The sequence below is a fragment of the Rutilus rutilus genome (assembly GCF_951802725.1).
Source record: "Rutilus rutilus genome assembly, chromosome: 3".
In the NCBI taxonomy this organism is placed as follows: Eukaryota; Metazoa; Chordata; class Actinopteri; order Cypriniformes; family Leuciscidae; genus Rutilus; species Rutilus rutilus.
Window position 1 is genome coordinate 35795151 of NC_140211.1, and position 16808 is coordinate 35811958.

The 16808-nt window shown below is 36.6% G+C and overlaps 1 protein-coding gene across 4 annotated transcripts in view; it reads left to right on the forward strand.

Moving 5' to 3' along the window:
- The first annotated feature begins 1475 nt into the window (after positions 1-1475).
- Positions 1476-16808, forward strand: part of map1aa (microtubule-associated protein 1Aa) — a 28975-nt gene continuing 13642 nt past the window's right edge. For 3 of the 4 annotated variants that reach the window (XM_084404246.1, XM_084404247.1, XM_084404248.1), the window contains exons 1-2: positions 1476-1667; positions 2984-3085. In XM_084404246.1, the coding sequence (XP_084260372.1) occupies positions 1484-1667; positions 2984-3085 (286 nt within the window). In that variant the 5' untranslated portion in view covers positions 1476-1483. Of the gene's footprint in view, positions 1668-2983; positions 3086-12025; positions 12080-16808 lie in introns of those variants that run through there. The other variant, XM_084404249.1, reaches the window with a different exon arrangement.

Consider the following 16808-nt stretch of genomic DNA (forward strand, 5'->3'; position numbering starts at 1 on the left):
GAGATTTTCGAACTTTTGGAAATAATACAAACACTGGTCTGGTTTAAAAAAAGAAAAAAATAATTAAATTAAATTAAATGAAGGGAAGCTGCCACTTGAAATGTACAATATACAAATTTAAAGTGTGTGTGTCCTGGTAAACTCTACATTATGGGGACAGAATGTCCCCACAAAGTTGGCAATATCCAAAATCCTTGTCCTTGTGGGGAGGAAAACAGCTTGTAATGTTTTTTGAAAATGTAAAAATGCAGAAAGTTTTATGTGTGATGGGTAGGTTTAGGAGTATAGGGTTAGTGTAGGGAGGGACGGAATAGGCCTACAGTTTGTACAGTATAAAAAAACATTATGTCTATGGAGTCCCCATAAAACATGAAAACACAACGTGTGTGTGTGTGTGTGTGTATTTGAACATGTACACATCTGTGTAGCCTATATTTGTTAGATTACTTACATACTGATATTGATTTTGGACAAAGTATCTGATCTCATTTGATAACATATTTCAATTTTTTGATGGTTCACTCTCAAGCTTTCTGGAACATTTATTATGTTATCTTAAGAAAGTATTGGTTTCGTGTCTGTGTTATTTATTTATTTATTTTTCGCATAAAATGGGTCCTATACAAGTGAACGCCATGTAATGTTTGTGCGTTGAAATAAACAGCAGAGGGCAGTATACAATCCTTCTCCTCATGTTCAAGTGCCTGCAATAAGGACTTTGCAGTAAACCTCTTAAAGAATGCTGACTCATGACTAGAAATGTTATACATCAAATATCAGCCAGTAAAAAGCCATACTAACACAAACCACTAAACCCTGTGAGAAGATTCAATTTCATCTGCAATGGATAAGCATTTCACACAGTCATTTGCATGTGTCATTCATTTATGGAAAATAATCTTTGGATCATATATCGTGTGTGAATTACAAAACTCAAATCTTAAGATTAATAATGACATTAAAGTTACAGTAGCGAGAATTGGCATATTTGTTCCTTTGTTTTGTTTTTCTAATACTAAACAGCTGCTGGACTAAAGACCGGGATATATTTCAATTAGACTCAAAAAACACTGACGAGCATAACACTCGTCTCGTTATGTTACAAGTTGTCATCACGATAAAGTATATGATGCTCTGTAAGGATTGTGTGGCATTTGATTGCCTCCTGACACAAATCAGATGAACAAAATCTTGACTCATTAACATCAATTTACTCTGGATTAAATCCGGTTTTCTTTTGCAGTCATTTGCAGATGAAGCGTAAACAACTCTTTCTCCCAGGTGTCTCAGAATTCAGTACTGATAGGATAGCAAAGTTGTCATGATGAAATGTAGGCATTTGTTGGCAGCCGTTATCCAATAGCAGGCCGTGTTTTCCGAGCCACTCTCCCCGCTCCTCCTCTTATCCCGCCCCCCTGAGTGGGCTGGAGGCTGCAGTTGTCATGGAAATGCAAGAACTCCCTCAGCTCCAGATCCGGTTACCATGGAAATGCCGCTCGGAGATGCTGCGATAGGTCCTCAGGAGAAGCGGGATATTATTCAGCACCCTGGACAGCAGCGCTGTGTCGGTCCTCCTTTCTGCCAGACGCGACACTACATTCTCATTGTGATCGGAGAAATTTCAACAGATCACCAGCTAGATTCAGTGAAAGAACACATTAAACGGGGTGAGTCGACAACTTTTAGGTTTTCTACTACCTATGGGTCAGCATGAAGAGTTCAGTAGTCACGCATAGACCACTGCACACTTTATTTAATGCAGAACCGCATGAACATCCACTGTAAAAAACAAAAACAAAAAAATGAGATTATTTTAACGGTTAAAGAATGTAAAAATGCTACGGTAAAAAGCTGTTAATTGGTTAACAGTAAGTTTCCTTATATCCACTATATCCTTATATCCACTATATAGGCTACATTGAATAGATCTAACTTTACATTTAATGTAATTTTACAGTAAAATACTGTTAAATTTGCAGTTTGTTGTAGGCTATAATTTATAAAAATGTATAATTTGTAAATTGACATTCCCTGACACACTGACAAAGCTCTTCATAATTTGGCTCCTATCTAGCTCTCAGATCTTCTTCATTTTTAGACTCCTTCGCGTTCGTTAGATCATCTACATTTGGTGGTAGGGCTTTCAATTCTTTTCCACACCATTGCACATTCGCCAGTTGGATTCAATTTCCCTTTTCGAAGCTCAGATTAAAAATGATCTCTTTAGAATAGCTTTTAGTGATTTGATTGTTTGATTTGTTGATTGTATGTTTGATCTGTTTGTCTGTCTTTTTGCATAGCTTTGTATTTTACTGATTTACTTTTATGTTGTACGGTGTCCTTCAGTGCTTTGAAAGGCGCCTATAAATAAAAGGTATTTCTTCTTAGTTTTTTTTTTTTTTGTCTTATCAGTATTGTACAATACGATTTAATGTTACATTTAATGTTGTTAAACCGATGTTTATTGCATTATTTTGGTGTCTTGTGCTACCATGATGCTGTTCAGTGTTTGTGTGAATGACACTGTGACATTAGCACTTCCTCATCTTATGGAAAAGGTGCTTGTGATGAACTTTGATTCATCATGTGACTTTTTTATCATCACCACCTGTTTTTGGTGGATTCAGTGTATTACAAAGGTACAAAACAGACATTAATACTTAAAAAAATTACATTATATCAGTTAATGACCTACCTTAAATTTAGGTCAGATCTGTACAACCTTATTCTTTACAATAAATGTACAAATCTTGCAACCATATTTTTACGGTACATTTCTGGCAACCACAGCTGCTGTTGTTTTACAGTAAATTTGACTGATTTGTTTTACAATGAACATGTATGCATATCAGATGATATCATTATGTATTTTTTAGAAGTTATATCAATGATACATTTGAAATCTCTGTATAATATTGGATATTGAGGATTGTAGATATTTTATCAGTGTGTTCTGTTGATTTAATAAATGTGCATCTAACAGGGATTCTGTCGTGGGATATTGATTTGACCATTTGTGACTTGAACAAGGAACTGAAGCTCTTTGAAGCAAGACACTCTGCCCAGTTCTCGTCAGAGGTGAAAGGTCAGTTATTAAAGTTTCAGAAAGCTTTTAAGAATTATTGTGAGAAAAAAAAAAAAATGTTTTGGGGGGAAATTCTAAAAATGAATTTTATTATTTAACAAACAGTGTGTAATGTCTGATAGCCATGTTTTTTTAAGTTTTTTTTTTTTTTTTTTTTATCATACAAAACCGAATATTTTTAAGAAGCCTTTGATGTTGTGAGATTCAGATTCTGTTTGCTCTGCCGGAATCACAGTATTTGTGAAAAGCAGGAAGCTTCCTGACATTTGACAGCTAATAGATTATGAGAAGGTGAGTGTGAAACAACAGTTAAATCACATGGAGAGAGATTAGATTGCATTGATGTAAGGCCCTGCCAAACCCACCGGAGCTCTCGCAGCCAATGAAATGGCTGCATTCTGTTAATGCGCATTGTTGGAGTGCGTTTGTTTATTGCACCTCGTTTAATTCCCTCATAAATATTCTACTTTCAAGTCAGCGTGGCTCTGTTTGCAGGATCGACATTTGTATGGTGTGAATTGTTCAGCAGAGTACATGCATTTTGGAGTGTGCGGTGGATGTTTTTTGCCCATGGTATCTGTTCTTGTGCTTCAAGGATGTTCATAATTCATAATTAAGCAAGACTGAGATCCACAGTTAGTTTGTATAACTTTTCTCCGCCAATGAATATGGTTCCACTAGAATCGAAAGCATCAAGCTTTGCAGAGACACATTATAGCGACACACCCAGTCCTAGGACTGCAGGACAACTTGATAGTTTCACTTTAAATATATGCTCAACTTGTATATTTTATTACAAGCTCTAAGTATGAAGAAGAATAAATGATAGGCTGATAATATTTGGACTTGCGTTATAAAAAGATATTTTTTTAGTATGTGGTTAACTAAAAAAAAACATAAACATTATGTATCTATTATAAAGCACATAAGGTTTGTTATTTTCTGTCTGTCTGTAAAGTGTTGGCATTTCTGAGCAGCACAGCTGATAACATCATGCTATGCTGCACACTGCAACCATCAGCAGATATGAAGCTAAAGAGGATAAAGCATTAAATCTAAATTTACTTCCTCTGCGACGCGGCATCCCAGCACCCACACGCATACCTGCAAGCACATGATTGCATGGTCACTCTTATCACTCCTTGTTCTGTCACCTAATATTTTCCTTGTCTTTCTTAATCTCTCCATTCTGAGATGATGTATGTCATGGCTGCAATCTAAATTCCCTGTTAGCCGGCCTCCAACCATATGGTTCCTCAAATGTGACTGCTGACTCGCTATCTATCGCTGCATGAATTAATCATCAGTCCCTCCTTCTTTATGTATTGATGATGATATCTTAAATAATATATCTTCCAAATGATTTCCCCCCTCTTTCTGTTCACTAGCGAAGCAGTCCATGCGAGTCCCTATCTGTGTATAGTGAAGTCTATAATGGGCTTATGGGTGTAGATCAGAGTGCTTGCAGGTGGGATGATTTAACCATTTCAGCACCATGCTGAGGTTTAAATGCAAGAGAATCTGGGTATTGAGGAAACTCCGAATCGAAGACCAGGAGACTCGGTTGTATCTTCAGCAGGATTCTTTATTGAGAACGAGCTGTTGGAAACTGGAGTCAAGTCTGAATGAAGGAGCTGTACATTGTATTTTATGGGCTTTTGGTGGGCAGTCCTTAAAGGTGTGGTCCTCACACACAGCCTTAGAAGTGACCACTAAAACAAAAGCATCTAAAGACGATACAGAAACTTACCCCTGGCTATGAGCTAATACTATTCCGAGATGACATCTTTAGATCAAAGGAATAAAAGAGAAGGATACACCCAACCTTAGAAGTGCCCACTAAAACAAAAACATCTGAAGACAATACAGAAAATTACCCCTGGTCGTGAAACTCCTATCTCAAAGAATTCAAACAACAGGTTCAACGGGTTTCACAACATTATTAAAGGATTTGAGCACCATCTGGTTACAAGAACTAAGACGAAATCAATATCACTTATAGTTGACTCCCATCAAAGAGGAGAGAACTTGGTTAGAAGAGAAGACAAATGGTTAATTGTTATTACAGTGTAATAGAGAATCCTCAAATTATTACAGTCCTCAAAGAGTGCTGTTACTAAAACCATAAAACAAATGTTATGCTTGTCCCCGGTTTCACAGACAAGGCTTAAGCCAGTCTCACACTAAAATGCATGTTTGAGCTGTTTTAACTGAAAGTAATTTGCACTTCTTAAAATATGTCAGTGCCATTGTTTTCTCTCAAGATGCACACCAGTAATGTTTATAAAAGCTACTTAAAATCCCTGATTGAACTTAGGCCTAATCCTGGCTTAATCTAAACCCTGTCTGTGAAACCGGGCCTTGATAAATAACTAATTAAAATAAATAAAAAACTATATAGAATTTTTTTTTTTAACTAATAAAAATGGCAAAATTACTAAAACTTTAATTAAAATTAACATGCAAAATACAAAAATAAAAGAGCCGTTTCAAATGTTGCATCTCAATGATGCTAAAATAACACTGCTGATAAAATAAATTTTACTAACAGTGGCCTATTAAGTTATTGTTAAGACACCCTTTGTTTTAATGATTTCCCCAAGCCCTGTGAGGGGGAAAAGCTATTCTGCTGTGTGCACTCAAGTGAAAGATGCAATTAGCAGTCAGGACATAAAGTGATATAATGCTCCACCACTACTGAGAGACAAAAAATATGATCTGAAGCCAGAAAGGCTTTTTCTCACTCTCAAGGGCAGACTTTGTAGAGAGCCAACAAAGTGCCAATCCACTGATCTCTATGGTCAACTTCAAAAGACCAGTTCAAACAGTATTTGGGACCAAGGAAATTTATTGGGGCCAAATACTGTTTGAACTTGGGCGTTAGAGCAGAGGTGAATATAGTGTTGCTACAAGTCTGAATGAACTAAGCACACTGAGAAAGCTCTCCCACATGTGGGGTACAGGAATCAGCACTGTCATTTTTGTATTATTTATTAGGGCTGAGTAAGAAAGATCGATTTCTCGATTTTAATCAATTCTCATTTTTACGAACCGATATCGATTCTTAAACCCCAAGAATCAATTAGGCTAGTCATCCTGTTTTCAGTCGATGAATGAATGGAACATTGTAGAGCGCATCCCATCCAATGAATCGCAATAATCTTTGTGCTTTGTTACTATTGATATGAAACAAAGTCTCAGATTTCAAATTACATCCATTTTCATTAAATAACTGAATGAGATCAAACATGTGATTAAGTTGCTAAGAGTGGTTTCTAGGGGTGTTGTGTAGTGATACATAGAACCGTTGGGTGAAGTGGTAAAACACAGCTATTGACCAATCAGAATCAAGGATTCGAACTAACCGTTTTATAATATTTAATAATATTTTGAATTAGCTTTTATTTTTATATTCGTTTTTATATATATATATATATATATATAGCCTACATATTTTTTCAATTTAGCTTTAACTTAGTTTATTTCAGTTTTGTTTTTAATCATTTTAGTACTTCAATTTAAACTTATTTCAAACTTCCAACATTTTTTACTTTTTTTGTTTGGGATTTTTAGGTTTAGGTTTTTCGTCTAATACTTTGTTCTATTTGAGGTTTATTTCAGCAAAAACAACACTGGGAAATGGAGCATAAACCGATGATGTTTATGTCATCTGTGATTTCCGACAGGCTGAACAAATCAGGTCATTTTTTTCACATTGTTGACTGGGTCATTTATTTTCCTTCCTGAAGAACCAAACATCAAACAAAGCGTATTTGAAGCCGTACATGATAACTTTTGACAGAAAACCACACTGAAGTACAAAAGAGGACTGTCTTCTTTTGAAAGCTTTCAGCTGGGTATTCTGTAGGCTACATTGATGGCAAACAGAAGTTTCTATAGATTGTAAATCTGGCTCATTGTGATTCAGTGAATTTCTATGACAGAACCCCTGCCTCCATTCAGTAACAGAGTTTGATCTGGTCCAGAAGTGGACTGACCCTGTGAACTACTCCTGTCTACTACTATTACCTCTAATTCTGGCTTACAGGCAAAAGCTGCAGCTTTTTCAGCAGACAGTCTTGAAAACAAGATGTTCTTTGTTTGCCTTTTTTGACAGTGACAAGTCATTGTCTTTGTAAGCTGTAGATTTTTCTGCTAGTGCACACAGCGAAACTAACTTCTAACAATAATGAATTCCCATATTGATAACTGGGTTACAAGGTGGATATTACATCCAGTTATCTCACAAACCATAAAAAGCATGGCCATCCCACAGGTGCTTTACAAAAATACTACTGAAAAAATGCAAAACTGTTGCGCCCAAAAGCACGTCATTTAGTGTTTCACCACCCACACGACGTTTCAAGGGTTTCGTTTCTCCCATACATTCCATTATTCCATAGATGCTTATCATAATGTCCATATTCTCAAAAAATATGAAAATGTTTTTCACTGTAGTATGTGTCAGTGGGGAGATGTATTAGTCCCACCACCATATGTGCAGACAGACTTGCTGGTTTTGTTTGCGGTGCATTTGAGACAGAAACTGAAAGGGAGACGTGTGAATTAACTCTTTCAGTAATGAGATCAGGGGAGCAGCTCCTCTTCTCACTCCACACAGAAGCGCTCCCTCCACTTCACCTTGTGCTCTGACAGGTGCCAGTCACTCTGCTGCTCTGTTCTGTACAAAAATGGTTTGCTTTGTTTTAGCCAGCAGTGGAAGATGATGGATGAGGACTGAGCATGCTCGGTTCGGATGGGCTGCCACTCCTGCAGCTGTGCTTGGAATACTGATCAGGATGTGAGTGCAGTGTCATCATGGCTGACTGCTTGGAAATGTCAGAGCACAAAACCAAATTACTTTTAGTTAATGCAAGGTGTTAAGCAAATGAATAAGAGCAGTTCTGACTGTTCTTTTATTTATATAGGAAGAAAATGCATCCTAATAGATGCATGAATAAAATAGATAGATAGATGGATGGATGGATGGATGAGGTATTTTCAGACTAATTCAGATGGTTATTAGACAAAAGATAGGGGTGAATCTCAATTGCAAAAAGTCTCCCAATCACTTGAATTCACCTATATTTATATGTATATATACAGTACATATATATTTATATGTGACCCTGGATCACAAAACCAGTCACAAGTCGCACGAGTATATTTGTGGCAATAGCAAACAATACATTGTATGGGTCAAAATTATCGATTTTTCTTTTATGCCAAAAATCATTAGGCTATTAAGTAAAGATCATGGTCCATGAAGATATTTTGTAAATGTCCTACCGTAAATATATAAAACATTTATTTTTGTGAGTGAATGCGGCACAATCGCGAACATAAATGGACAAATTTAAAGGCGATTTTCTCAATGTTTAGATTTTATTGCCCCCTCAGATTCCAGATGTTCAAATAGTTGTATCTCTACCAAATAGTATCCTATCTTAACAATTTTTTATTCAGCTTTCAGATGATGCATAGATCTCAATTTAAAAAAAAATGACCCATGGTTTTGTGGTCCAGGGTCACATTTGTATTTATACATATAAATACTTATATATACTTATCATGTATATATAATATATGTATATATAATGTATATATATTTATATAAATGATCAAATTACTGCATTGACTTTGAAATAAATATTATGATGAAAGTGCAATCTAAAATTCCCATATGTGTTGCTATTCCCATATGTGCTGTTGCCACCTGAAACTTCAGCCAGGGATTTTACAACCAACACAGATGGATGGGTCCTTGAACAATCATTAGAGATCCCTTTACCTCCCCAGAGGCAGCAGGGAGGAGGCTGGAATGGTCACCATGGCCCCAGCTGTCTCAGGCATTGTTCAATTCATTTAGAATTTTCAGCAACACGCCGCACGTTAATGACTCCGACCACAGCTCACTGCTGTAATAGCCCTTGTGTTTAGCACGTTTGGTTGTAAAAGCCTCCAAATGTGCAGTTGGGACTTAATTGCATCAGTTTCTATGTGATGCTCAGAGCATAATTAAATCAGTAAACAGAGGAAATTGACAGGGCGGAGAAAAATGAGTGATGAGTCTATCATCAGAGAAGTAACCGCAACTGAAGAGGAGACGCCATTCTCAAACCTAATTCAATAGCTTTTACATTTGTTTATGAAAATTTCATCTTATTATATGATATCTAATGAGAATTTAAAAGTAATCAGTTCACATTCACAGTTGAGGATTTTATTTTGAAATAAAATGCTAAAAACTGCTAAATCTAATCTTGGGAAACTACACACCATTGAATTTTTTTTCACAAACAGCCCTGAAACTTAAGCTGTTAAGTGAAGTGTTGATTTGTGATTATCTCACCTCAACGTTAGCACGGGAAATGCAAATCTTGTCTTAGACAAAAGTGTAAAAGTATAAATCTCTCCACTTATGAAGCCGAAGCAGAGAGGGCTTTTACATTGGTCTGGTGTGTTGATTAATAATTCAGGATGGGCTATTGATTCTGCTCTTTTATACCCCTGCAGTCTGCACATGAACACTGTACGTCAGCATGCTTCTCGTGCTCAGGAGACTCCAGTCTGCCTGATGGTGACATTGATTGCAGGGCTGGATCTTGCACCACACACACACCACAGTGAAACCTGAGCCCACGCCCAGGTCTTAGCAAAACTGGGGGGTTATTGTTGTAGTAAGCAAAAACCATGATTCCCCACTGCTAGGGTGTAGTAGAGCATTAAAATAGAGTCTGTAAAGAATCTTGACCATACACACAGTTGACGTGCTTACAGAGACAGGATAAATCAAGCTTTCCATCTACATTTTTCTGCTGCAAAATTCTACAGAAGAGGCTTTAACTCTGTGGTAATGTGCTAATGCATCACCAATTTTGCAAGAGCAAGCTTTTATCTTGGGACTGTATTGAATGGATGAAATAACTGAGATAATTCAAGAGATGGACACAGGCTGTCTAGCAGCAAGGGTGCGGCAGCCAGGCTGCTGCTTTGAACAGTTGCTTAGGATATGTCTGGAAGTGTCTATTTATAATCTTGAAATAGCATCAATTTAAATTTGATTTAACAAATGCAAACCCTTTTTGTAGCAGCTAGACGCGTTCATCACCTCCGGCTATTAAAAACTCAATCCCTCTATTAAAACCATCTTTCAAATGGAATTAGCTAAATCATGATTTTCCTCATTTATATTTTGTTTTTGTTTTTAGCGCAGTTTGAATATTACTATATTCTCCAGATTGGACAGTGTCCTCACACTCCTACTGTAAACACAATTATGTGCTGGCTCACTGTCAGAGAGGTGGTCAGAGTCAGGCAGACTGTCTGCGAGAGAATGCTGATGGAGTGCAGTTAACGGGGCAGGTTTTGGCAGTCTTGCCCTGCAGCTGTCGGTATGGGATCAGCTGTACGTAAACTGCTAAATGGCCCATCCTTGTCATTCTTGACAATTACAGCACATATAGGCTGAAAAATAGAGAATTGCTTATGTTCATGTTGAACATAAACAATATTGTTATAGAATATATATATATAAAAATAAAAATAAATGACATGCAGAGCTAGAACTACAATCTTGAAAGTGATTTATTAGACGGGAGGAAAAACTCCTAACCTAGTCTCAAGAGAGATTTTTGGATTGTGAGTCCAGTATTTGTTTATTATTATTACTGTATTATTGAACAGGTAGCTAAATTTAATAAGCCAACACTAGAATAACGGCAGTAAATTGAATTAAGAGTGGTGAATCTTTGTAATAATAATACATGTTATTATAGAGAGCTTTTCAGGGTACTCAGAGATGCTTCAATTGTTGTTACTTAACTGACCAAAAAGGGTGAATACAGGTAAAGTGGACCGCCTTGAAGTGCTTTTCTCAAACTCAGAACCCATTTTTTACCTGTTATTAGCAAATTGGGCACCCTTTAACTCAGTTCACTGTAAATTTATAAATGTCATATAAGTGATTAATTGGAGATACATTTTTCATTTCAAAAAGGTAAGAAAACAAAAAAAAAAAACTGTTCGCTAACAGAAATGATTTCCAGTATCTCATTGAAAACATTCAATTTTAATAATTTGGTTAGTGCTTGCCAAACACAAGTTACTTCCAGACTACTGTCAACATTGTTACTCTACCTTGGTACTCACATGGCACTAATGAAATCATGAAATAAAAGACTTTTAAACGACCCACTGTGCGATCAGTGATAAATTCTGGTTTCCTTTTGATATTGTGGTAACAATTTTAAGGTTTTACAAAATATCTCTTGGTGTAAGAACTTTTTAGATTAAAATATTTTCTCAGAGAGAGAGCGCACATACCTTTCAGGGCTTCAGATCTTATCAGTGAGGGAAAGTGACATCATTTCCTGAATCTCACATAGTTTTGGGAGATAATTCCACTAATTTAAAGGCAAAGTATGGTATGGTAACAGAATTGACCCAAGATTTATGGGTACACATTTAAGATAAAAGTTATTTTTAAACAATTTAATGTTGAAGAATTAGGAAAAATACGATATAGGGCTTTTTATAAATAAAATAAATGAAATATTACAAAAAGTAAAGTAAAATTAAATATTTTGATTACACAATGATACATGATGGATAAAAATACACTGAGTAATTCGGATAACAATATATCGTGATTTTCAGCTATATCAGACACCTTTTACAGAAAAGATTATATTGTTATGGCCTGTAACATCTTGTGATCCATGACAATGAGTAACAAATAATTAAAATAATTAAAAATAGAACCATTTGAAAAAGCAGAAAAAATGTATCTGCAATTATAGAATCACCCACATACATACAAGGTCGAATTAAAGCGGCATAAAACTGTATCACGTAAATGTGATCACATTTCTTACTCCTCAAGTGTCATCAAGTGCATACAGGCTCATAGGCCACACCCACACTCTCTCGCGCACTCGCGTGTCTGTGTGCGCGCTCTCGTGGTACGATACGCACAGCTCAGCATCAGCAACGGTAGGTCTAATCTGTCATATAATTCTGCAGATGTTTGATTATTGGCTTATATGGTTAAAATATCTTGATCTCAGACCGATGTTATTCATTCATGAAATGTGCAGTATTGCTGATCTATCGTGTCAACCGCTTACACTGACTGTCTAGGTCTGTATCGCTTTTGGCTTGTTCACGGATTTATCTAAAGGTCGCAGAAACCCAAGCTGTTGTAAAGCGAGTACGATTATGCCATCAGTGATAGTGCATGGAAGTAGTACAGGATCGCACTGTACGAGGAATCTAAGATGCTAAGGTGATAAGCAAAAATCTTCGACTGCATTTGGGAAATATTTGAGCTAGAATATGAGGGAGAAAATTACATTTTATTTATTATTTGTTTCCTTACTTTTGCTAGATTTGTTTTCTATTTTTGCTCGTTTTCTCAAGCCACGACAGTTGCGGAATTTACATTTTGCTAACATTAACGAATCCGGATTTAGTCAGAAATCGCCACAAAAAATGCAATTTTGTGGAAACACATTATTATTTCACCGTGACCCAGATCTTAATTGTGATTCTGATTATTATGGGATGCAGCAGGGCATCTGAGGAATCTGTTACTGTAGCGCGAGCGCGCGCGAGTACGCGTCACCGCGTGAGAAAAAAAAAAGTGCGCCGATTCCACAGGCCAGACATAAATCTCATAGATTAGTTAATTAGGAATCTCTGTGAAGCAGAACCAGAGTGATGGACTGAGATATTTGCTCCTTGTAAACAATTTAATCTTAAAGGAATAGTTCACCTTGAAAAACCAGTCATCATTTACTCATACTTAGACTGCTATTGTTTCAACAGCGAATTACTGTGGAACATCATCTCTGGGAAAACATTAGCATCTTTTTTTGTTTTGTTTTATAGAAGAAAGTCATAGAGGTTTGGACCAGGATGAGTAAATGATGACAGAATAGGCCTAGTCATTTCATATGGACACACCTATTTGTCATGTGAAATGGTTATAAAAATATTGTCTTCAGTATTCATCTTGTTTGATATGCTCATAACATGTCAGTTGAGCTGATACAGATAAGTGCTTCTTGTGTTGAGAACGGCAGTGATTGAAACATATTTGCAACTTGTGATGATCTCTGATGTGGATTGTTTAAAAAAGCTATTAGCCATTTGCTTCGGTGAGGTCAGATGTATTGATGGAAGGAGAGAAGGATTTTACTTCAGTACTTCAGTTTGTGTGTGTGGCCTGGTAAACCCTACATTATGGGGACAAAATGCACCCTACAAAGATGGCAATATCTGAAATCCTTGTCCTTGCGGGGACATTTTTTTGGTCCCCATGAGAAAAACAGCGATGTTTTTTTGAAAAATGTAAAAATGCAGAAAGTTTTGTGTGATGGGTAGGTTTAGGGGCAGGGTTAGTGTAAGGGGATAGAATATACAGTTACAATATAAAAATCATTATGTCTATGAAAAGTCCCCATTAAACATGTAAACACAACGTGTGTGTGTGTGTGTGTTTGTTCACCAGTCCTTTACACCTGTGTTATCATTATTGTTCAAAGAGCATGGCATGACCGAAAGCACAAGCACTGTTTTTTGTCCCTGGTCATTAATCCTCAAAAGCGATTATGGATGCAAATTATTTTTGTATCATTTTAAATGGGGCCTTGAAGCTTTCAGTTTATTTGCATGTAACAAATCTTTTCCAGAATGGGCACTTTAAGGCCAGTGCCCCTCTGTGCTTTGTACAATTTATCCCTTTTAGTCATTTATTGCATTTAAATGAGCCATTTGTATTAAGTCAACTCATATCCCGCATTCATTCGCTCCAGCTGTTTACAGCGTAATGGGGTCCATTACACCGCAAGAGCACATACAAATGAGAGCTCAACACTTGTCTTGCTTTTCTATAAGGGGACTCTGTCTCCCTTGCTTGTTAACAAGTATTTGATCGAGATAAACTTGTTGCAGTGGTTTCAAAGGCCAGTTCCAATGTAGTGCTCAGAATTTCACTGCTATAAGATTAAGTGGCTTTAATAAGATTGCAGCTGCTTATTGAATCACTACCCCTAGATAAAGGTTTAAAAAGTGTTACACACCTCCTCTCTCTCTCTCTCTCTTCTTGTCTCTACGTATCACACACAGTGTGATTCAGAGACAGCTGAGCAGCGATCAAGGACAGGGCAATGAGATAACATTGGCTCAACAAATGTAATACTTCTCTCGTACAGAAGTTTAACGGTTATCTCTGTTGTGTTCAAGGACTCGACATGATTAAAATAGTCATGATCCAACAACAGCTGAACATTTTTAAAATGTAAAAACTTTTGATTCACTTAAATGATAATGAAGTGTTGAAACATTCAGCCACGAGGCGTTCACATTTACACCTCATTTTCCCCGATGAGTGAAGAGCCGGTCTTGCAAGTATAGTTGCGAAATATAGTCAGTATCTGGTGGAAAAGCTAAATTAGACCTCAGAATGTCGCTCATATTGCCATATCTACTTTGAAATGATGATCTTTTTACACAAAAGCATGTGTCACTGTTCCAAAATGAGCTAATTTGTGATTTAGGAATACAGATTTTGCAGGCATCAAAGGCAGATATTAAGTGTGTGACTTTAAAACTCTTTAAGCCTGCGAGGCAATCAGTCAGTTCCACTAATTTCTTGCTGGTGAAAGCGTGTCAGTCGCCTGGATGAGTTGTGCTTATCATTTAATCCTAAAAGCCAAAATTGCTCGTGAAGCTTAAAATGCACAAAGTAAAGATCTTCTCTGGATTGTTGTCAAATCTGCATTTGACTTTTACCAAATTAGTCTTAGCAAGTGTAAAATACATCTGACCCCATTTGTCTGTGTTTTACATTCTCAGTTGAGCGACACTGAATTAGCTAATTTTAGAAACCATCTGCTGAGCTGCTAAATATTACTGTAACTGTGTACATGATTCAAGTGAATGTAAATCACTTATGAAAATAAGTTGTTCTAAAATAATATTTTATATATTAACTACGGGCAATTTATTTACTGTCTGGTACTGAAATAACAGAATTTCATATCATCCAGATCATAATAAACAGAGCATACTGTATGTCCAGTGCCTGATTATTTGACTATTCTTAATCTTATTTAGTGCAAGCCGATAACTCACAGAATAACCCATGCTGGCTAACTGTTTGTGGAAAGAGCTTAATTTAATTGTTTGCTTCACAACAAATTTGTTCCATTTATTATTAACTTACAAATTAGATCATTTTAATGTCCTAAATAAAAATCTATCTTTGGAATAATATTCTTATATGTAATCTTATTCTTATATCCTGACATGAATTAGAGTAGAATTTACCAATGCATTTCTTCAGAATGGTAGTAAGGTGAAGTTGTGTGTATGCTCAATGTCACAGGAGACCATGCAGCCTGATTTAGCTGCTCATAATGTTATCTGTTCTCCACCTCAAAGCGAAAGCACATCTGAAGGTCATGTTGACAGCTGTCCCAAAGCATCTTATTGGTTCTGAAGGAAAGGATGTCATAATGATGTCAAATGTCTTGAAAGTCAAATTTCAACCTAGCAAATAAAGGACCACAATTATTTGGAGTTTAATATAACAAGCTACAATTCCTTAAAAGGTTTCCAATTTCAGATAAACATTGAAAATGAAATGATGCTGTTAGAGTCTGAAGGTTAAACTGGGTTAGCACTATTTTTAGTCCACTGCTACCATCCAGAGTCCATTGTGTGATCTGCCAGAAAATCTGATCCACACTCTTACATAATTTTTTTGATTAGACAAAATGTATTTTTGATTTTGTGGGAGTTTGTCCAGACATGCTTGAAAATGTAATTTTATCATAGCCTTTAAAAAAAAAAAAAAATTGGTCTTTAATTACTCGCCCTCATGTCATTCCAAACCCATAAGACTTTCATTCATCTTCGGAACACAAATGAAGATCTTTTTGATGAAATCTATGAGCCTTCTGTCCCTCCATTGACAGCTACGCAACTACCACTCTGACGCTTCAAAAAGTTAATAAAGACATTGTAAAATTAATCCATATGAATGAAAGTCCAAATTGTCTAAAGAGACTCAATCAAATTTATATGATGAACAGATTGAATTTAGGCTTTTATTCATATATAAACACTGATCAGCGAACAAACAGAAGCTCAACTGAACCTGCTTGACATGTGATAACAAACCTCTTGCTGAAGCTCAAATGTGCTGCGTAACACGAGAATGAACCCCATTGGTGCTTGTGGAAGCTCAAACATGCTGCGTAACACAAGAATGAACCCCATTGGTTCTTGCAGAAGCTCAAACATGCTGCGTAACACAAGAATGAACCCCATTGGTGCTTGTGGAAGCTCAAACATGCTGCGTAACACAAGAATGAACCTCATTGGTTCTTGTGGAAGCTCAAACATGCTGCGTAACACAAGAATGAACCCCATTGGTTCTTGCAGAAGCTCAAACATGCTGCGTAACACAAGAATGAACCCCATTGGTTCTTGCAGAAGCTCAAACATGCTGCGTAACACAAGAATGAACCCCATTGGTTCTTGCAGAAGCTCAAACATGCTGCGTAACACAAGAATGAACCCCATTGGTGCTTGTGGAAGCTCAAACATGCTGCGTAACACAAGAATGAACCTCATTGGTTCTTGTGGAAGCTCAAACATGCTGCGTAACACAAGAATGAACCCCATTGGTTCTTGCAGAAGCTCAAACATGCTG